This window comes from Phodopus roborovskii, unplaced genomic scaffold (assembly GCF_943737965.1).
Source record: "Phodopus roborovskii unplaced genomic scaffold, PHOROB, whole genome shotgun sequence".
Taxonomy (NCBI): Eukaryota; Metazoa; Chordata; class Mammalia; order Rodentia; family Cricetidae; genus Phodopus; species Phodopus roborovskii.
Genome location: NW_026125391.1, coordinates 23,217,186 through 23,238,883, shown reverse-complemented (window position 1 = coordinate 23,238,883; position 21,698 = coordinate 23,217,186). Strand labels below are relative to the sequence as shown.

Sequence of the window (21,698 nt, the reverse complement as noted above, 5' to 3'; positions counted from 1 at the left end):
CTTTGAGCCTCAGCAAGTTCTTATGTCTAGAAAGATCTTGCCCATTTCTTGTGGGGGTGGACCCTGGATCAGTGGCCTGGGTAACCATCCTATAGGGTCCTAGTCTGAACAATCAGTTACTCTGCTTAGTCCAAGAGGACAGACAGCTATCCCAGAGACTGGCCCAGGCTATGCCTTGAAGCAGTATGCATGGCAGATGTGTCCAGGCTAGGTGCTGTGTGGCTTTCTCCACCATGCTGATGTTGGAAGATCCCCAGATCCCCTTGAAGGCTTCTATGAGTCAATTGCATCAAACCACAGGTAGAGTTGGCAGGCTCCCAAAAGGTGGCACTTTTCTCTTTTTCAACTTCGTGAAAAGAAAAGTTTGACTCAACCATGTATAGGATCACACAGCAGATGACATCCTGGTCAGTGACAGATAGATACATGTATGACAGTGGTCTCTGGGCAATGCAAAAAAACCCTCCATTGCCTGATGGCATTGTAGGATAAGGTAGTACAAGTTTGTGGTGTCGTCATCGTAAACAAAGCCATCAGCCTGTCTGTTGTGTGGAAGCTTGACACTGTTCTACAGGACAATTCTGGGCAAACTCACCTTTACAATCTGCTTGTTGACTGTTGATGTTCCCTCAGAAGGAGGGGCCTGGCCATGGGTCACCTGGGTATCCAGCCATGCCATCTAGCCAGCCACATGCAAGTCTGTCCTGGTTGTCCATGGCCTCAGTGTGGAGCTCCAGGTGTGTAGGCTGGGAAGGACTAGGGAGGAAGTCATTATCTACACAGCCATGCATGGGGCTATCATCCACGCTGGTGGAAGACTTTCCAACGTGGCTGCCTTAAGGCCACTCATGCTCCGCTCTGCTCATAAATCCTCTCCCCTTTCTCCGTAAGTGAGCCTAATAAACTTGCTGGTTTCCCAGTGTAAACTTTAGATTATGCCTTAGTTTGTCAGGGGACCTTAGGAAGAGGCAGGGTAGACATCGTGTCTTCCTCAGGAAGGAATTTTAGCCAGAGATACACTATAGTTACTGTAAAGAGCAAACTGCTTGATAATAGGTGGCTCTATTACTGGCTTAACCATCATGCTATGGCTTTGCCCTTTTCTCTTGCCATGTTATCATTTTCTTTTCTTTTTTCTTTTTGGTTTTTCGAGACAGGGTTTCTCTGTGGCTTTGGAGGCTGTCCTGGAACCAGCTCTTGTAGACCAGGCTGGTCTCGAACTCAAAGAGATCCACCTGTCTCTGCCTCCCAAGTGTTGGGATTAAAGGCATGCGCCACCATTGCCCAGCTTCTATTTGTTTAAACTGTGTGCATGTGTGCATGCTAGGAGTCACACCCAGGGCATTGTGTTTTATCATCAAGCTTCAGCCTGGCTCATTTGTCATTAGAGTATGTACCTTTTGCTTGCAAAAGAAAAAAAGCAAGGCCACAGTAAAACAGTATATTATGGGATAGGGAGAAGTGGCTGCCTCCAGACTCAGAAACACTGTCTCAAAAACTATTATGGAAATGATAGAGGGGGGCACTCAAAAGAGTTGACCTATGGCCTCACATGTCACATGCAGGCATGGGCCTGTGTGTCTGTACACACTGGTGTACACACATGTACAAGCATCATACACATACAAATACCCCAGTAGACTATGTTACACTTACAGGAACTCAGGCATCTTATATTCACTTTTGATTGCATCTTTTTCTTGTACTTGATTTAATCTCATGTTTTTTCATCATGGCTCTAAAAGCATAAGCTGTACCAATTTCATAGGTGTTCCATATATATGCATATATATATGTATATATATATATATATATATCATGACATCTATGTTTATGTTTGCATGCAATAGCAAAATCAATTAGTGAGTGTATATATCCTCATTAAGTGCCCGTGACTTATGTTTCTGATTCCAAGTCAATGGAATCTTGAATATCTACTATGTATTGGGTGCTGTGCCGGTATTGAAGGGCTTGGAACAGAGATGAAGGATCATGGGATTGAATTTGGCAGGGTAATAAGGGAGACCAGGCCCAAGACGAAGTCTAAGAGCTATGCTAAGAAGCTCCGGCAGATCTCTGAGGTCTGAGGCTCCAAGAATGTCCTCATGCAGGTGACAGCTCTAATGCGAAGACCAACTCTAACCTTTGAAAGATGCCAGATCACCGCCAGTGCCCAGAAGAGGGCTGTGACCTGCCACATGTGTTTGGTGGAGGGAGAAGGCAGGAGAGTCAAGCCCCAAACAGGAAGCCTGTCCAATACCCCAGGGATCCTGGAGGCTGAGATGAGCAGGGAGGAAAGGAAAGCTGGGCAGGGGGAAGGGCCACCATCCATCTGGGCAAAGGCCCAAGGCAGGGATAAACACAAGTTGAGAGAGGGAGCAGAGGAAGTCTGGCTCTGAGAAGGTGAATGGGGGAAGGGTGTGGGAGGGGGCGCAGTTATCAGAAAGCAGGACAGTGAGCCTGCATACCAGAAAGTTCTTTCCCTGGCCCAGGAGGATTACCAGACAGGTCCTGTAAAGGACAGTAGGGCTCAGAGAGGAAGAACAGCCTGGAGTTTGGCAAATACTCTAAAAATTAACAAAACTAAAAGATGTTTTTACTTTGTTGTATTTAAAGAGTGGGAAAAAAAGTACACACACACACACACACACACACACACACACACACACACACACACACACACACACACCACCCCTCAGGATTTAGAAGCCCTTATAAGATGTATTCTTTCTGTCTTCACCTTTGGGGAAGAAACTCCCCTCCCACCTGTGAAACTATCCTGGGCATGTGGAATGTCAAGAGTCCTTGCCTGTTGTGATCAGAACATAGTGGAAGGGCAGAGAGACTCAAGTTTGTTGTTTTTCAAGACAGGGTTTCTCTGTGTAGTCCTGGCTGTCTTGGAGCTCACTCTGTAGAGCATGCTGGCCTCGAACTCAGAGCTCCACCTGCCTCTGCCTCCTGAGTGCTGGAATCAAAGTCATGGGCCAGCACCATCCAGAAGTCTCAAGTTTCTCTAAATGGGCCAAAGTTCCTGCATTACAGTTCCAAGATGAAGAAAGAAAAGGATAGATCTAGTTTGGCATTGAGCGTGGTGAAAAACAGAAAAGCAACAAAAACAGGCAGAAGGCAGAGGCAGGCAGATTATCTTCTAAGGTTTAAGGTTAACCTGATCTACAGAGTGAGTTTCAGGACAGTTAGGGCTACACAGTAAAACCTTGTCTTGGTGGGGGAAAAAGACATTGAGCTTGGCTATGAGATTGGGACATTGTGCTGGGTGGTGGTGCACACCTTTAATCCTAACACTGAGAGGCAGAGGCAGGTGGATCTCACTGAGTTCAAGGCTAGCCTGATCTACAAAGCAAGTTCCAGGACAGCCAGGACTGTTATACAGAGAAACCCGGTCTCGAAAGACACACACACACACACACACACACACACACACACAGAGAGAGAGAGAGAGAGAGAGAGAGACAGACAGACAGACAGACAGAGATTGGGGGGGTTATTGGAACAGTGATACTTAGCCCCTAAGAACATCCTGCTCATCAGCTGTCTGAGAAGTCTGATTTAGGAGACTCTCCACAGAGCACTATAAATCTAAGGGACTACAGACCTCCCTGAACTGTTCCCCACCCATCTGAACCCATCTTAAATCCCCAAGGGTCTTCCTTTGGGGCTTTAAGTAGGTAACCCTGCCTCCCCTCCTCCGGTAGCTTCCTTAGGTGCCTGCCCTGGTTCCCCTGAGCAGCTCTCTCCTCCCTAACCGCCACCCCTCTAGCATCTCCGTGAATTTGGCTCCAACCAAAGGGGATATGTCTTCTTGGCTGCAAATGCCTCATGCTGTTCGTGTGACCTTTCCTCTTCATTAAGCAGATGTCAAAAGTCACAGCACCGAAGTGGACAGCCTGGCCCCTTTCTCACCTTCCCACCCCTGTCCTGTCACCACTCTCTGGACCCACAGGCATAACTCCTTCCACTCGGGTGGCTATGTGACAGGGATAAACATTGAGGCTAAGGACCACAGGCTGCCTGAGTGACCAGCCCTGTCTCCAGCTTCATCTGTAACAGGCTAGATGTCACTTGCCTGTGGCGTGCCCGTGCATGCACGTTCCTGCACTATGCTTAGCTTACCTGGTCATCTGTCAATGAACATGTGGATTGCCTCCATGGTTTTAGCTTTTGTAAACAATGCTGCTATGAACATGAATGTATAAATATCTCCCTTTGGGACCCAGCTTTCAATTATTTGGGGGGAATCCCAGTAGACTTGAGGATCACAGAGTTATCCTATTTTTAACTTTTTTGAGAAACCATCATATTGTTTGCCACAGTGGTGGAACCATCTTATGTTCCCACCAAGAGTGCATAAGGATTTACAGTTTCCATGTACTCACCAAAACAACTTTATGTTTTGGTATTAGCTATCCTAATGGGTGTGAAGTGGTACCTATTATATAGCTGTGATTTTCATTCCTCCTAATCATTAGTGATGTTGGGCATCTTTTTATAGATACAGATATAGATATAGATCTTTTTATAGACTTATTGGCCATTAACAAATCTTGCAGAGAACTCTGGAGAAGTCCTCTGCCTATTTTTAAAGGAAGCCATGGGTTCCGGGTTATCACTGTGTTTTAGAATTCCTTGATAGTCTGCTTCTAGGCCTTATGCATCTCAGGCAGGAGATTTACCACTAACCTATATCCCCAGGCCCTGGATTGTACTATCTTTCTTTTGTTTGTTTTGTTTTTCTCTGTGTAGCCTTGGCTGTCCTGGAACTGGCATTGTAGACCAAGCTGGCCTTGAACTCACAGAGATCTGCCTGCAGAGAGAGCCAGTTACATTAGAGACCCATGAAGCAAAGATGCCTCTGATCTGCAAGCCCCTTGCCCAAAGGCAGACAGTTCCTGAAGTGCTGCAGGCTATTGTTTGAGAGAGAACAAGCCCCACGGTTTCACTCCCCTAAACCAGTTTGTTTGACCCATCTGCACCGGATGTGCTTGATCGCATACGGGCGGGAGGTTCATAGGCAGGGAGTAGTAGTACATCAGGATGTGTGCTTGAGCCTGATTGGACATGATAGGAAATGCAATGAATTATGGGTTTTCCTTCTTAAACATTTGCCATACTTGATTTTGGGCCATTTCCCAGGAACCGGGATATGAACCTGGCCAGAACACATCCACCTAGCCAGTATTTCATTAAGGCTTGCTTCAAATTTGGCTTAATCTCAGTTGGCGGGATTTACACTCTCTCTGTCTCTGAAGTGTTGGGATTAAAGGTATGCACCCACCACTGTCCAGCAGATTGTAGTATCTTAATAGAAACAATACAGTTTTCAAATATTTTCTCCTCCTATGAGGTGCTTTTTCTACATTGTTGATATCTTCTATATAAGATTTTTAAGTATTTATGATAGTCTTTTTTTTTTTCTATTGCTTGTGCCTTTGTTACCACACCCAGGAACTCTTCAGAATGTGTGTCCTAAGGCCTTCCCCCTGTGTTTTCTTCTAGGACTTTAATATTTCAGGTCCTACATTTAGGTTTTGAGCTATTTTTACTTAATTTTGAGTATGGTTTTAGGCAGGCGTCCAACCCCATTCATTTACATAGGGTTATCCAGTTTCCCCAGCCCTGTTTGTTGGGCCGTCAGTCCTTTTCCTATTGAATGGTCTTGGCTTGGCCATGTATGTGAGGGTTTATTTGTAGGCTGTCAAGTCTAATCTACCAGCCCATATATATGTCTTGTCTCTAAGCTCATAACTGGCTGTTTTGATTTCCACAGCTTTGTAGCAATTTTGAAATCGGAACATGTGATCCTCTAGCTCTATTCTTCCCTTTAAGGGTTGTTTTAGCTTGAATGAGGTGCTTTTTTTTTTTTTTTAATTTATTTTTTGAGACAGGGTTTCTCTGTATTGATTTGGAACCTGTCCTGGAACTAGAACTAGCTCTGTAGACTAGAGTGGTCTCGAACTCACAGAGATCTGCCTGCCTCTGCCTCCTAGTGCTGGGACTAAAGGTGTTCTTAACTGGATCTGCATATTAGAATCCCCTGGGGTGTCTTTACAGATCCTGCTGCAGGGTGGCTCCTTTAGGTTTTGGCGGGAGTGCCTTTTATGTTTCTGTTGTTGTAATAAAGTACCTCGAGAAAAGCAACTAAGGGAAAAAGAGTCTTATTCTGTCTCATAGTTCAAGCATGGTTCAACTCAGTGAAGTCAAGGTGGCAGCTTGAAGTATCTTGTCATATCGTGGTGGTCTGAATGAAAGTGGCCCCAGAGGCCCATAGGGAGGGCACAATTAGGCGGCGTGGCCTTGTTGGAGGAATCGTGTCAGTAGGGGCCGGCTTTGAGTTTCAGATGTCAAGCCAGGCCCAGTGCCACTTCCTCTTCCTGCTGCCTGTAGATCCAGATGTAGAACTCTCAGCTCCTTCTCCAGCACCACATCTGCCTGTGTGCTGCCATAATGGACTAAACCCCTGAATCTGTAAGCCACCCAATTAAATGTTTTCTTTTATAAGAGCTGCCATGGTCATGGTGTCTCACTGATGGAGGTTGTGATGGTGACAGTGCTGTTGAAGGTTCTGCAGTGACAGTAAACATTTCTACTGTAGTTTATAGACTAGGATGTGTAACTGTATGAGAAACATAACGGATTTGGGTCTCACGGCACAGGTCTGTAGTTTCAGCCACTCAGGAGGCTGGGGCAGGATGCTTACAGGTTCAAGAACTAGCTTAGGAAACTCAGTTAAGACATTATCACAAAATAAATACTAAGGGCTAAGGGTAGCCCAGTGGTAGACACTTATCTAACGTGTACAAGGTCCTAGATTAAATTTTTTAATGAGAGAGGGAGAGAGAGAGGAGAGAATGAGAACACACAGGCCCTCTATTCTTCACACACTAAGTACTGGGAGATAAGGCAAAAATGATCTCTTTCTTGGGGACAGAGATCCCCCCAAGTCTGTGCACCACCACAGGGGTGATCTGCAGTCTCCTGTGCCCGTTGGGAACAGACACTCAGCTTTCCAGGCTCATGCATCACTGCAGTGATCCTCAAAAGCCAGGTCAGGTGCTGGAATTGGAGAGGCACAGGGGATGGAGCGGAGCCTGAGCTCCTGCCCTCCTGTAGCCCTTGAAAGCAGGCAGCCATCTCCAGACCCAAGAGCTCCACCTTGTCGGAATCCACCCCTCAGGTCACTATGCTTCCACCTCCCAGTTCCCCTACAGCAGCTCTTTCTCCGCTATGCCCTCCACCATGGCTTCTGCTGCTTTAAAGCTTCCCTCCTCGTCTTCTGGCTACACGGAGGTCATCTCTGCCACCTCTGCTGATGTCAACAACCATAGGAGATAGAGGAAGAGGAACTGTATTGATTAACAGACTAGAGAGGGGACGCCTAAAGGGATTCTGGGATCCTGGCCACCAGGAAGCCCTGCTATAAAGAGCACTAACTAGTACAAAGCGGGTGATGGACAAAGCTAGCTGAGAGCATCAGGTCAAAGGTAAGACAGCAAACTTTGGTTTGAAAGATGCCCCAAAGTGTGAAGGAGTAAAGGGCCACAGCCTCCACACATGCTAAACTCAGACGGTTCAAAACTGAACAGTAGGTTTGAAGGTGATGAATGACAGCTTGCCAAAGTCTAAGGACGCATTGAGAGAGGGAACAGATGATCAGAGATGGAGAACTAGAGGACAGCTTGCCAAAGTCTGAGGGAATAATGAGAGAGGCAGTGGGATGGTCAGAGATGGGGAACAAAAGGATAATGACAATCTGCACCTGGATAGGTTCCCCCCACGTGTCTGTGTACGCAGTCCATCCAGTCAGCTGGACATCAGGATTTTGGAGTCCCACAGTAGTCTATTTATACTCCCAGATGGCCGGCATCTTGTACTTTTAGTATTTGGGGGACCCACAGCCCCTGAGTGATCTTTGCTTAAGGAACCACTGTTCTGGCTTCAGAGGGGCTGGGTGATGAGCGGGCACTGAGCTCTGTCTTGTCCCCAGCCTGGTGACACTGGTCGTGGTGGTGATGGGGCCACTTCTGGGTGCTCATGACCCCTCGACTGGTGTGGCCTTCTCAGGACACCATCAGAAAAGACTCCTATGATGCCAGCCAGTGTCCAGGAGTGCATTTTTTTTTCCTACTGTGCCAGTGAGAAATTGCTTGTCTCTGTTCCCAGGGCCCTTGAGCTCTTTGTGTCTTCAGAGGACAGAGGAAAACCCTGTATCCTTAGGCAAGGGTGGGTAAGACATGACAGTCTTTCTCTGGGACATGGCCTCCCCATACCAAGGCTGTGGATTACCAAAAGGGGTGATTGGGAGTTGACTGTGAATCCAATGTCATGTAAGTGACCAAGTGCTGGGCATGGATGTGTATTAGGGTTTGTCATTGTCATCTTCATCCCAAGAGAAGACCTAGGAGAAGTACCCACCACGCTCCACAGGTAATGAAGGTGGGTGTGTTCTACAGTCTGCTCCAGAGGGATCCATGCTGTACCCACTAAACAGAAGGGGCCTGGAATTAGGAAGAACTATCTCAGAAGGGATAGAATTGTAGTTACATGAGCTGCTAGATTTTGTGTCCCGAGGCCTGTGGCTTCTGTCACAACTGACTGGATCAGGGCAACGCACGTCCCCAAGGGAAGCCTGTCTAGGATGCCGAGTGACCCATACAACACGTGGGACCAAGCAGATCCTCTTGCCCAAGAACAGACTGCTCTGTGGCATGGTGCTGTAGGAGTAGGGCAGGGGACAGTGGGACTGAGGGCCACTGTGGTGGTGTCCAGGGGCCTCAAAAACGTCCTTACATAATAATCCACAAAGCAGGCCCTATTTTTGCAGGTGAGAAAACAGGTACAGATAGGTTAAGCAATTTGCTCAAGGTCACCCAGCCAGTGGAGGACACAGAGAGGTTCCAGCTCAGTTGGTAATTACAGTGTCACTGTCCTGTCTCTCTCAGGGTGGGTCCCAGGTCTGGTCCCAAGTACCTGCTCGGGCTCCCAGGAGCAACTGTGGCATTACCTTCAGGGAACCTGTCTTCTTTACAACACAAAGCACTTGGTGATAGCTCCAGAGCATCCCTAGCAGGGCACAGCAGGGACTTTCCAGGCACCCCCCTAGAGCCCCAGGATCCTCAGCTCAGCACTGTGAGGCAGGCCTCCAGGCTGCTCAGGCAGTGGGGAGGAAGAGTATGCAGGTAGGGTGGGAAAATGGGAGGCTCCTTTAGCAGGAGGCTTCCCAAGGCCAGGAAGTATTTGCACGGTGGTGATATCTGAGTCCTGGGTCAGGGTGCTTGTACAACAATGAGCACTTGGGCACCCGAAGAGTTGGAGTAGTGGCAGCTGAAATTCCATTCATTTTCTTTTCTACAGATTGACACTGTGTGTGTGTGGGGGGGGGGGGCGTATGACGTAGAAAGTGGCAGATGGGTTAGAGGGTCAGAGTGAAGGAGCACAGGCAGCCCAAGTCTTGTCCCCATACTTAAGCCCTCATGCAGGCCCAGTGGGTTTAGACAGGAAGTTGGCTTTCTTCTCCGAGGGCTTGTGAAACAGTCTGTAGACTGGAATGGGGCAGGGGTGGGGTGGGGTGTCAGAAAATGCCCGCATTCAGTGAGTCTCCACTGCCTGACCCCTCCAACCATGTCTTGTAAACACTTCCTCAAGCAGAAGGCTGAGCCTCTTCCGCCCTTCCCTCTAGCCCCTCTCCTAGACTGGTGGACGCCACCATTGTGTCTATGTCAGGCTTAAAGGGCAGACAGTCAAAGGCTCAGGTGTGTAACAAGCAATATAGTAAATGTCACTAAAGTTTGTGTGCTGCCTGAAGATGGAAGAGCTAAGGCAACCGGTCCTGGGGGCTGGGCACAGTGGTGAATGCCTGTTATCCTTGCACCAGGAGTATCCTGATTTCAGGCCAGCATGAGCTACATGAGATGTGGGGAGGGGGCTGGGGATGTAGCTCAGTGTGAAAAGGCACATACACGCTGGCCATTCTTTTATTTATTTATCTTTTATGAACATTAGTGTTTTGCCTGCATGTATGCCTGTGTGAGGGTGTCAGATCCTCGGAACTGGAGTTACAGTTGTGAGCTGCCATGTGGGAGCTGGGACTTGAACCCAGGTCCTTTGGAAGAGCAGTCAGTGCTCTTAACTTCAGAGCCATCTCTCCAGCTCCATGCTTGCCATTCTTAAGGGCCTGGGTTCAGTGTGCAACTCCACCACTAATTGAATGGGGAGAAAAGCCCCAAACAGTTGGGCTCCCCAAAAAGCCCTTCCTCCCTAGGCTACCAATGTCATGTTACGTGGGCAAGGGTAGGGATGGAGGCTGGCTGCAGTGGGGAACCTGGGGCAGCAGAGGGCTCTGGGGAAGTCACATATGGCCGTCCTTGAAGTATGGGGTGGCAGAGGTAGAGGGGTGAGGGGGTGCCCGACATTCTTGGGGTGCAGGAGGCAATCCCTTGGGGTCATGATAAAATGGAACTTCCCTGAGGACTGACATCATCCTTTGAAAAGCTGGCTAACGTTTTGTAATAGAGCTTATATTTGTATAATTTAATTCTAATTACGGAGACACAATCACTTCAGATGCACTGCAGTGGGTTCTCAGCAGACAGGTCCACCTGGATGTGGCCCAGTGGGCAGGCCAGCCCTGGCTTAGACCCCTCTGGCTCCTAGCACTCCCAGGCACTAGCCCTGCCCCTTGTCCCAGCTCACCTGACAGGGCTCTCCTATTGGAGCTCAAGACCCTCTCTCCTCCTCCTCACCCTCCTCTCCACCCTCCCAGGCTCCAGCTCCAGCCCTCTCCTCCATTGTGCTGCGTGCCAGATAAAGGAACACACTGCCCAGACAGTCCTGTTTCCCCTTCAAGGGTCTTTTATTCAGTTTCCAAGGTCGCTGTCAGATACTGGGCCTTGTCCCCCATTCCCAGAGAGGGAATGCTTATTCACAAAGCATTTGGTGTCTTTCCACGGCCAGGACTGGTCATTTCTTCAAGCCATTCCAACAGTAGTATCTGCTTGCTTTTTAATTTTTCTAACAGAATTCCATAAAAAATATAGATCTCTAGCACATATATCTATACTTATATACACACATATAGAGACCTTCAACCAAGAGACCAAGGATTGGATATCCTCCCTCTGGCCTGGGGCTGTGGCAGGAGATGCAAGCTTCCTGGGGACATGAGGGGACATGCAGTACAGGATGGTGCCAGGCTCCAACGGTCTTCTCCGTCAGGATGGTAAACCAGGCAGCCCCCCACCCCTTTGTACACTTTAAAGTTCCAGAGCAGAGTGGTGGACTGACAAGCCATCGAAGGACATCTGCCCAGCAGCTGGGACCCTGACAATTAGCACAGGGGCACACAGCAAGGGGAGCTAGGTCACGTCCCTCCCTCCACAGCCTCTGTGGGGAATCTGGGTGAAACTGGGCTGTGTGGATGATGTGTATTGGGGTAAGTCCTATAAATTGTCACGCTGATGTCACTCCAGCGGGACCTGTGCTGTAGGGAATATGTACGCAAGGTACTAGAAGTGGCTAGGTCAGAACCCTGCTTTGTATTCCAAGGCCTATCCTAGAGCTCTACTGGCTGGTAATGTTTCCAGAGAGATGGGAGTAGTGAAAAGGGAAGACTTTAGGAACTGTATTTAGGAGGCCTGGCCTTACGTGATCCCCAAAGGCACGTGGTAGCAGAGAAAGCACACGTAGCTCTTAGGAAACCTCCCTACAGAGGCAACCCAGGCACCTAACGACACTCATTCAGTGTAACCCAGGAGCGCACTTTCCTGTGTTTCTGGGACCTCAAGCTGTGGATGTCCTGGGCAAGGCCCAAGAACGGATTTCAAGCCTGCACTGCCCTGATATTGATTGGATGGGGGAAGTGAATCTGTGGTTCTCCAGCGTGTCATGTAAAGTCACTTAGATTCAAGCCAGTTTGTCTGTCTCCCAGGGCACCAGGAAAGGCCAGGTAAAGCCTGGCCCAGCCAGAGAGAAGGCAGCAAGTGGGTTCATTTCTATGGTATACCAAGTCAAGACTGGTTCATCAAAAACCAGGAAATCTGGGGGGCGGGGGTTGTCAGGGAAGCTGAGGGTAGGGCTTGGGTCCAAACACACCATTTTTCTAAAGGGGCCCCATGCTCAGCAACACCACAGTGTCAACCTCCAGGGAGCAAGGCATTTGCTTTGGATGCAAATCTTGTCCAGCTTTAGATGGGATCTCAGGCCTACTTGGCCCCGCAGCGGGTGGGGGGTAGGGGTGGGGGGAGAACTGGCATCACGGCCTATGGAAGTGTTCACTGATCATCTATTCCCTGAGGCCCCACCCCTGAGTGCAGCTGTCCACCCCCGCCCACGCCCACGCCCCCACCCCCGCCTCCTGCCTATGCCTGCTGTGTGCACGGAGGCTCACAGCTCTCTGGGGATGATGGAGAAGGGGAGCACAGGGCTGCTGGACTCCAGCTCCAGGGCAGTGAGAAAGCAGTCAACGGCAGCCTCGTTCTGGCCTTGGTCCTGCAGCACCTCACCCAGGCCCTGCCATGCTTCATGGCAGGTGCTCTGTCTCTCCACAGCATCCCGCAGCACCTTCTGGGCCAGGCTCTTGTGGCCCAATTGACTCAGCATCAGACCCTAGAAACAAAGCACAAGGCAGGGTTTTAACTAGACCTGGGCAGGGGGAACCTAGCAACCAGAGAGAGAGCAGCAGCAGCAGCAGAAGCAGCAGCTCACTCCTGGCCATAAGCCAGAAAGGCTCTGGCTTGGCCACAGACAAATGACCATGCCCTTTATTCATGCAAAACCTACCTGTCCCCAACCAAGCCCTACTTCAGCCCTGTAGGCTCCAGATTCTCTTTCCCTTTAAGAGACAGGTCTGACTCAAGTCTAGACCTGATTTTCCAGTGGTTCCATGTGGGGGACTCTGGGCCCTCAGTTCTCTCTCCAACGAATGGAGGGAAGTTCATGAAAACTACCCCAGCATGGCTACTTAGGATGGTGCAGCTGAAGTGGATGCAAGGCTGTGCAAGGAAACAGGCCAGGGGCATGCATGCAGCACGGACCTGCCCTGCACCCCCAGGAGCACTGAGGCATCAGGTTATGACAGAGGGGGGCACTTCTCTGGGGACTGCTGGGCCCTGAGAGCCAAGCACCCGGCAGAGCCCATGCTGGCAGGTGAGGGGCACGGGAGGGAGAGGAGGGTCCAGGTGGATGGCAGTTGCTGAGGGATGTAAGACCCTATCTGGGCTAGGAGGCGGGAAGCATGGCCTTGCAGTTTAGCTCAACTAAACCAAAACTAGAGGAAGTACCAGGAATCTTCCCAAAGGGGGTGGGAAGTGAAACTACAGCCTTGCAATCCTCCCCACCCCACACACACTGGGGACAAGGGACAGGGTGGTGGGGCACGGGAAGGCTACTGTGTGTCACTGCACTGATCTCTCAGCCAAACTTTGAAGGCATCGCAACATGCTCGGCCCTTCCCTTGTTCCAAAGGTAACCTCCAACTCTGACTTCCTGGGTGGGCAGGGGACCAGGGTGGGTGCTGGGAGCTGTCTCTGTGCTTGAAGCCCCCTCTCTGCAGTCCGCCCACTAACGGCCATGTACATTTTTAGCTGGATTATTTTCCTCCTCCCTAAGCTCCCCAGAGTCAGGCCTTTGGTTGCTATGGAGACGCACTAGATAAGATGAACATGGCTGACTTCATAAAGTCCTAAGAGGGCTTGGAACATGACCAGTTAGGCAAGAAAGATGGCACTCAGGAAGACTAGGAAGAGGCTGTCTCCAGAGGCAGCTGGAGGGCCTCGGGCAAGAGAGCAGGGAAGGCAGAAGTGACTTCTCAATGGCACCCTCCTGTGACCCTAAGCATAGACACCTGGAAGGAGCAACTCCGTGCGCTGGGCTCGAAGAACCTCAAGCTGTAAAGAGTGGGTGGGGGCAGGGCGCAGCCTCCAAGGGCTCTGGGCCTGACCAGACTCACACAGCATGCTGACTCAGGGTCATCAGAACCAGGGGCAGTGTCTGTCTGGCCAGCAGTGCTCCAGGCCAGGCTATTCTGCCCACATGGCCCAGGGTGGGACCTTGAGTAGCTCACAATGGAATAGGGCCCATAAGGTAGAGGGGATGAAGAGATTCTAGCTGGTGGCTACCAAAAACAGGAGGTCGGAAGCCTGTGGGTGCTGACCACAGGGAGTGGCAGATGCCGGAGGTGGTCAGCAGGGGTGGCATCTTCTTCTGCAGCAAGTTTTACTAGCAAGAAGGGACCTACCACAAAGGAGTCTGAAACCCCCTGGATCCCTAGCTAAGCCTGGTGCACTCCTGTCCTCCCAGCCACTTGGGAGGCTGAGGCAGGAGGATAAGTTCTAGGCTAGCCTGGGCAACTCGGTGAGACCATACTGAGATAGAGGGCTGGGGGGATGTAGCTCACTGGTACACCGTTGCCTAGTGTGTGGGAGGCCTTAAACTCAATCCCCGGATGACAAAGAGAGGAAAAGAAAAGGTATGGGTGTGTGGGAAGGAGACATTTGTGTCCACAGGCTGAGCGTGTGTCTCGGGACAGGACAAAAGCCCAGGGCTCAGCAGCACCGGCTGGGTTGAATTCCAGCTCTGCCACTGGCATCTACTGTGACTCCAGCAAACGGTCACCACCCTTTTTCTATCTGTCAACTGGGGGATGGGACAGTCCTTCCTCACAGGACCACTGAGAATTCTGGAAGGATGGATTTAGAAAAGACACAGCCAGCCACAGGGCAGGCAGGCAGCCTCTCTAGGAGCAGCATGGGGTGGGGTTGGGGGCGGGGGCGCTCCAAGGCCCATCAATGTCTTTAGAGGTGGGGAGATAGCAGGGTCCTCTGTTAGGAGGGGACGTGCAGTGTATCTGGCTCATGTCCTCCTGTTCCCACATACTGACCTTAGACCCTGAAAGAAGACACCAGGCCAGGCTGGGGTCAGGCTAAGGTCTGGAGGCCCAGGGCCTATGACAGGGTCTGTGGCCACCTGTCCCTGACACCAGCAGCATTTGTGTTTGGTAGCAACTTGGTGCTGTTTGCTGCCTGACAACTGGGTGGGACCCAACCACAGGAATATGCGAGGCCTCACCTGCTGTCCCCAGCCTGGTGCTGGCCGTGAGAACAGGTCTCTGGGGAGATGGTGGGAACACAGTTCCATCCACATGTCCTCACTGAGTCCCCTCTCCCTCCTGTGCTCAGAGGGATCTAGCTCTGAGAAGAGGCCCTTAGCTTCTGATGATACTTGACTGTGGTACCACGACCGGGCTGGCCATTCACAGGGATTTGGTAGCCATTGACAAGTTATCTGGGACCACAGAACACTATAGCTGCAAGGCACACTTGGGCTAGAAACACAGCCACCTCTGGGGAGGGAGAGGCCTATGTTCAAGGTCTCCGGAAATCCCTGTTTCTAGTCCCTCTTTCCCCAGCTCTCAGGGCAGACACCTGCCCACATCCATGTTTCAGGACTCTGCTCTCCCAGGAAGCTTTCCCCAAGGACAGCAAGCCTCAGTAGACATAGCCCCCAGGTCACATTAGGTCACTGTGGGGCTGTGTGCCCTCCCTGGCCTGTACTCCAGGACAAGAGGGACAGCGCCATTTTCTGTCACCTTTCTACTCTAAGCTGGGCAGCGAGTGGCTTAGCTGAAGCCAGGTGGGAGGGACCTGAACACAGAGCCAGGGACACCTGACCCTGCCTTCAGGGCTTCCTGGACCAAGCTTGCCTCTCCAGTAGCTCAGGACAACAAGAGCCCCCAAAGCAGGTCTGAGGAGGGGCCCTGCCTTGCTGAGGTCTGCTCAAGTCAGTGTGGAGACAGATTGTGGGGTATGGGGGCATTTCCAGGTTAGGAGCCACGTTTTCTGTTAAGCTGCCAGTTACTGAGGTTACAGGTTGGAATAGGGTGTCTTGTGAGCATCATGTCACCCCCATTGGTCCAGGGCCCCGGGGATGGACCCTAGAGCAGAGAAACAGCAGAAAGGCATGGAGTTCGGAGCAGCTTTATCATCTTTCGGGGAAGCATACCCTGGGAAGCAGTACTTAGTTCTTGGCTAGCTGTGGGCCAAGTGAGTATTCCTCCCCACCCCTGCCCTTAAGTATTTATAGAAGCTATTTTGGGAATTTTCTTTCTGAGCTCCAGGCACATTCCTGGGATTCTGTAACAGCCTTTCCATCTGGGAAGCTGGGAATCAGCTGGGAGGCTGCCGGGACACAGCAGGTCCCCTGAGGCCCTGTGTGAAGACACTACAGCACCCGCAGGCGCAGAAAAGCCATTAGACTGGAAGGCTCCCCTTCAGGAGCCCTGGGGAAGCTGCAAGCTTCTAGGCCAGTGCTGGCTCCAGGTTTGATCAAGTGTGTCACTTTCAACCTGTCCAACTAGACTGGGGACACACCCTGAAGTCCCATATCCCTTCCAGAACATGGCCACTAGAGTCATAGACCAGTTGTACTTCCCCATTGGAAGCAAAGGACAGGACTCTTTCCAGACCTGCCTAGTGCCCAGTCGATGTACTAAGCCTGGGTCTTTTGAAGAGGCCCTTGCTCAGAAGGCACACAAATTCCCTGGAAGCCCAGCCTAGGAGGGGCTTCTAGGGTAGTTGGTGACTGCTGCCCTTGTATTGCCAAACCCATGCCCATTCCTTTCTTTTTGTGGGTCTCTGGTGTACAGTGTAATGGTCTAGAGACCCAGCTGGCTTCTCTGACTGGTTGGGACTACCTGTTTTCAAAGGGGGCTCTGGGCTAAGAGGCCAAAAACACTGGACTGCCCAGAGGCAGGACACATCTTGTGACTCTGAAGCCTTTGCCAGGCCCACCTCTGGCCAAGGCTGGCCGTGACCTATCCTCTTAAGTCCTCAGGGGCAGAGTAGGAGGCTGCACTTTAGTGGAGTGACAACAGCCATTTGAGGACAGGGTGGCTTATTGGACACGGGGGTTCATTAGGGGTTGCACCCTGTGGAGGTCTCCAGATAATCTTTCCCATTCCTTTGTTGATAAAGTGGATTCTGGAGTGAAATCAAGTCAGCCATGCCCAACTGTCACCACTATCTGAACCTGTGCTCAGCAGGTAAGCCAGGCAGGGTGGTTGCTGGGGGTGGTCTGTCTGATGCTGGGGTGGTAGGTAGCTCCTTGCACTACCACCTAGGGAGTGCCCAGAGCTCTTTTCCGCCTCCAGTTCCGTTTGCCACAAGGAACATTCCTCCAGGGAGAAGTGGAGAGGAAGTCCCAATGAAATTGTCTCATCTGGGGACCAAATGGCCAGGACCTGTCTGCCAGATAGACGGACAGACAAAAACTTCAATCAATGCACACACCTCCCCAACCCCATTCTCCACAAAAGACAAGATGTCTGGCCTCCCACCCACTTCCCTAGTGGCCTACTTTTCTCAAGCCATCCATTGCAGCTCAGCTCAGGAGCCTACAGCACCCTGCTTTAGCCCCCGCGACCCAGGGCACATATTTGTCTGGCTGCTGTGTGTGTCATCCATCACTCTGCCGACATTAGAGAACCTTCACAAACGGCAGGGCACCAAGCTTTACTTCTCAGCCTCTCAGGACACTCTCCTTGTGTAATGTCAGCAAACAGATGGTGAACCAGCCTGGCAGGGTGACAGCCCAGAGCGCAGGGCCAGCTGAGCCTACAGAGAGCCTCGCCAAAGCCTGTCACCACAGCGCTTCTCCAACTACCTCAGACCAGCCAACATAAGAGACTGCAAGACAAGGTCGCAAATCCCCCCTCTTCCCTCTGCTTGGATCATCTTGGGAGGCAGCCACTCCTCCCCTTAGCTAAGGTCAGTGTGGCCTTGCACTGTATTCATCTGGTCCCATCCACAAGGCACGTAGGGCCCGTGTCCTGAGTATCTGTGCCTTGGCCACCTATTTCTGGGGGACTGGGTGAACAGTAGATTGGGTGCAACACACCCTTGAGCTTGGCTCAACTGAGAGCAGCTGAACGTGGCCCGGGAGCTTCACTTCAAAGTGAGAAAGGTACAGATGACCTTAGCCACTGGCCTGTGACCTTACACAGTTGCTTAGCCTCATTGTAACAGCAGCCCTACCCACTAGGCATAGCCGTCCCCATTTTCCAGCCAGGAACATGGAAACCTCTGAAAAGGGGAAGGAAGTCTGGCCGAGGTTAAACAGTGAGCAAGGCAAAGCAGACCTCAAGCGTAGGTCAGGTGGACTTGAAAGCCATGTTCAACTTCTGCCCAACTCTCTCTTAAAACATTTGCCAGCTAGCCAGTGCTAGAAGCAACCCCAAAGGGAATTCTGACCTCCTCTGGCCTTCCTCTTCCTCCTTCCCTCCTCAGCTCCCTGCTGATAATTTCCCCTGGAACTACAAGGCAGTTTGTACCAAAGACCCTTACCCCACACTGATACGATGTGGCCCAACAATGTGGCTAAAGGTAGGGCCAGAGCTCAGGCTGCTTGCCACTATGGGACCCTACACTGATCCTGCAGCCTTCAGCTCATCTGAGCCCTAAAACATGCTTTGAAGTCACCAGGGCCAAAAAATATCCCCTTGACAAGAAAGAAAACAATCTAGCCCAATCTCTCCCATAACCTTCTGGTGGGCAAGGCTGGCCACCAGAATCTAGTACCACTCCTCCAGGACTGGGAAGGCTGGGTGGGTGGGGATGCTACATGGGCCTTCATGGCCAGAGCCCACCTCTCTGGCCTCAGGAACCTGTCCTCAGTGCTGGAGGTGGGAGGCAGCAAGGGTTGTGAAAGGTGCACAAAGGTGTCCCTGGGGCCGCAGCCACTTCTGACTCCCCCCCCTGCAGCCGCAGCCACTTCTGCCCCCCCCCGTGCAGTCGCTGCACGCTATACCACTGCGTGGGCCAACGAAGGATAGCTGAAGCCACTCTGCTACCAAGGAGGAGGAATGAGGGGGCAACAGTGCTACCCCCACACCTTCCCAGGGCACGTGGAAGAGAGACAACCTCAGAAACTGTATCCCTGGGCATTAGATTACAAGCCAAAGCCGATATGGAAGGGTTTCCCACTGTGGCTGCAATGCCCAATGAGGAGAGCTTCCAGGAGAACGTGTAGCTAATCCCCAGGAAGAGAGCAGGAATCTGTGTTTTGGGAGTCCGTCCCTGAAAAAGCAAGGCAATATCTTGCGTGCCCATGAACGCCCACATAGGGCCGAGGGCCTCAAGTTGTCTGGGGAGTAGAGACACACCTTACACTCCTTAGGCCAGTCAAGGGTGGCCAGAGCTTGGGTCTTCCCTTGTGGAGAGCTGAAGGGCTGCAGCTCCCTACATAGCTCAAAAGCGACCTAGGGCTAACGGCAACGGGAAAGAAGCAGACACAGGGAAAACTCTGCCTTCTGCCCATTTGCCTAAAAGCAAATGAAGACATTTACAAAGTCCCCTTTCGTCTCTACCAGAGGGACAAAGGTTGGTTTCAGAAGTCAACGCCAGGCCCCTGTAGGCCCCAGAACGGACACAGCAGAGTTGACCATGAGCCTCTGTCCACCACTAGGGTCCCCGAAGCGGCTATCCCTAGAGATCCAAGCTCCTACCCCTTTGTCATGTCACCTCTCTAAAACTCTTAAGTTTTCTGCTGAAGTCTGTCTAGGAGGGTGCTCCAGACTACCCCGGAGATTGTCATCTTGCCCGAATCCTCATTCATTTACTGCTGCTGTTCACCGGTGGGGCCGGGTGGGAGTGACTGGCATCAACTCAGAATGCTGGAGTCAGACTTCAACCTCAGCCTCCCTGTTAAGGTACCACCATAGGAACACAGTCCTGGGAGGGCCCTCACTGACATTCCTGTCTTCCATCTGTGTTGGAGGTGTCCAGTGCTGCCGAGAAGTTCTCTAACAGAGATGTAGGGCAGGAGCCTGGAGTCCCCCCACCCCCCCCAACATCAATCCTCCTCCTCTGCTGACAAAGACCCTGCCTTTTTACTTTCGCTTTGTGGGGCAGACAATGTCAGGCTTCTCAACTAGATCCTACCACCAACACACCGAATCCAAGCGCTTCAGCTGAGGAGGGTTTCCGGTGGCGGCGGAAGGCAGATGCTGCCTGGCAGACACTCCCAGTGCCTGTTCCTGTGATTTGATTTCAGTTCAGAAACCACTGAATGCGGCATAGGTGACAGCCTCCAGGACTAGAGGGACCATGCATCAAACTGCTCTGGATTCTGCTATGGGCACAGTAGAGAGTTTTTCTTTGTTTTGTTTCCTTTGCTTGGCACAGAACCACTAAGGAAGCAATGCCTTGTAGTCTGGTCTGGTGTGGAATTCTAACCGGCACCGTGGAGAGTGAAGTTAGAACCAGAAAGAGCTCAGCTCCCCCATGGCATCCAGGGAGGATGATGGAGGAACACAGGAGCAGAACACCTGTCCCTATCTTAGAAAGCTTTGCAGCCTTCCACCCGCCCCACCCTCCAGCCCCCGCATGTGTGAGCTTTCTTCTCCTGGTGCTGCCAGCCCTGCTCTGTGACTGCTGGGCCAAACGCGGCCTCCTGTACAGTACCCTAGGAATATCCCCACACTCGTCTTTCCAGCCCCTAGGGAAGGGGGACTTCCCCATGACTTGAGCTTTTTCTAGCCCAGGCCTGTATGTGGCTGAAACCCCTTGGGGAAGGATAGCTCTCCTGTTTGCACCCACTACAGGTTGTGCTTTCATAAAGGTTTGATGGTGTTGCATAGCTAGAATGTCTTCCCCAGGAACCTGCCTTGGCAATGACTTCATGGTGGTGGAGACACCTCTCTAAGTTCTTTTCTCTGGATAATTCTCAAGGGATGTATCTATCCAAGAATACACAAAATATTGGCAGAAATAACAAGCTGACCCAACCTGCTAGAAGTATTTCCCACTGTGTTATATCACATTTAAAAAAATCCCAAGCTCCACTGGTGCTCAGTGAAAGCTGAGCTATGATTGATTACCAATGTCTGTCAGTGGAGCAGGCTGGAGAAGAGTGGTCTGTATGCTGTCTTAACCTCCTTTCCTATTTCACTGTAGACTTCCATGTGCATGATCTCATTTGATCAGAAAAACACTGCAGTCTCAGGACAATTACTATCTACCTACTTACAAAAGGGAACATCAGGAACATGGAAGTTAAGTCTCTTCTTAAGTTAACCAAGGCCAGAGCCAGGATGAGAGCCCAGATGTCCTGAGTCGCAGGCCAGCACAAGGAGGATATTTAGATGAAGGGAACACTCGAGATCAACATGCTAAAAGCATTCACACGTCTTTAGGAAAATATGCTTAGTAAATCTTTCCCAGCCTTGCAGTTTGCTATTCTTTATGCATGTGCGTGGGATGCTGGCAGGAACAAAGCCTGTGGAAAGGGGATGGGCTGCCCACGCGGGAGCCGACTGCCCCTCTGCTTGCTGGTAACCGAGAGTGGGCAGGCCTGGCTCCGACTTGCTCCAATTTCATTAAATCAGCAAGGCACCCCAGGAAGAGAGAAGGGACCATGTCAGTAACATCTGCAGGGAGCTACTCTGGACAGCTATTCTGTTACCATGGAAACCCATGGCTGGCAACCGTTTCAATTTCAAGAAAATAGCTATAAACAATAATAAGCATAAATGAAAAAATGGTACACCGTCACTTTGAAATTGTACCTGTTATTGGATTTTGTTGGGCTTGGGGGCTGAGACTGCAGGCTCAGATCCATGAATCATGCCAGCCGGGTCCTCCTCAATAATCAAGTTTTCTGGACATGACCCCTAGTGAGGCATTAACCAGCAA

The 21,698-nt window shown here is 51.1% G+C and overlaps 1 protein-coding gene across 2 annotated transcripts in view; it reads right to left on the bottom strand.

Moving 5' to 3' along the window:
• Positions 1-12,357: 12,357 nt before the first annotated feature.
• The window catches only part of Ttc7a (tetratricopeptide repeat domain 7A), a 103,938-nt gene continuing 94,597 nt past the window's right edge, over positions 12,358-21,698 (bottom strand). For both annotated transcript variants that reach the window (XM_051175222.1, XM_051175223.1), the window contains exon 20: positions 12,358-12,618. In XM_051175222.1, the coding sequence (XP_051031179.1) occupies positions 12,397-12,618 (222 nt within the window). In that variant the 3' untranslated portion in view covers positions 12,358-12,396. The remainder of the gene's footprint in view (positions 12,619-21,698) is intronic.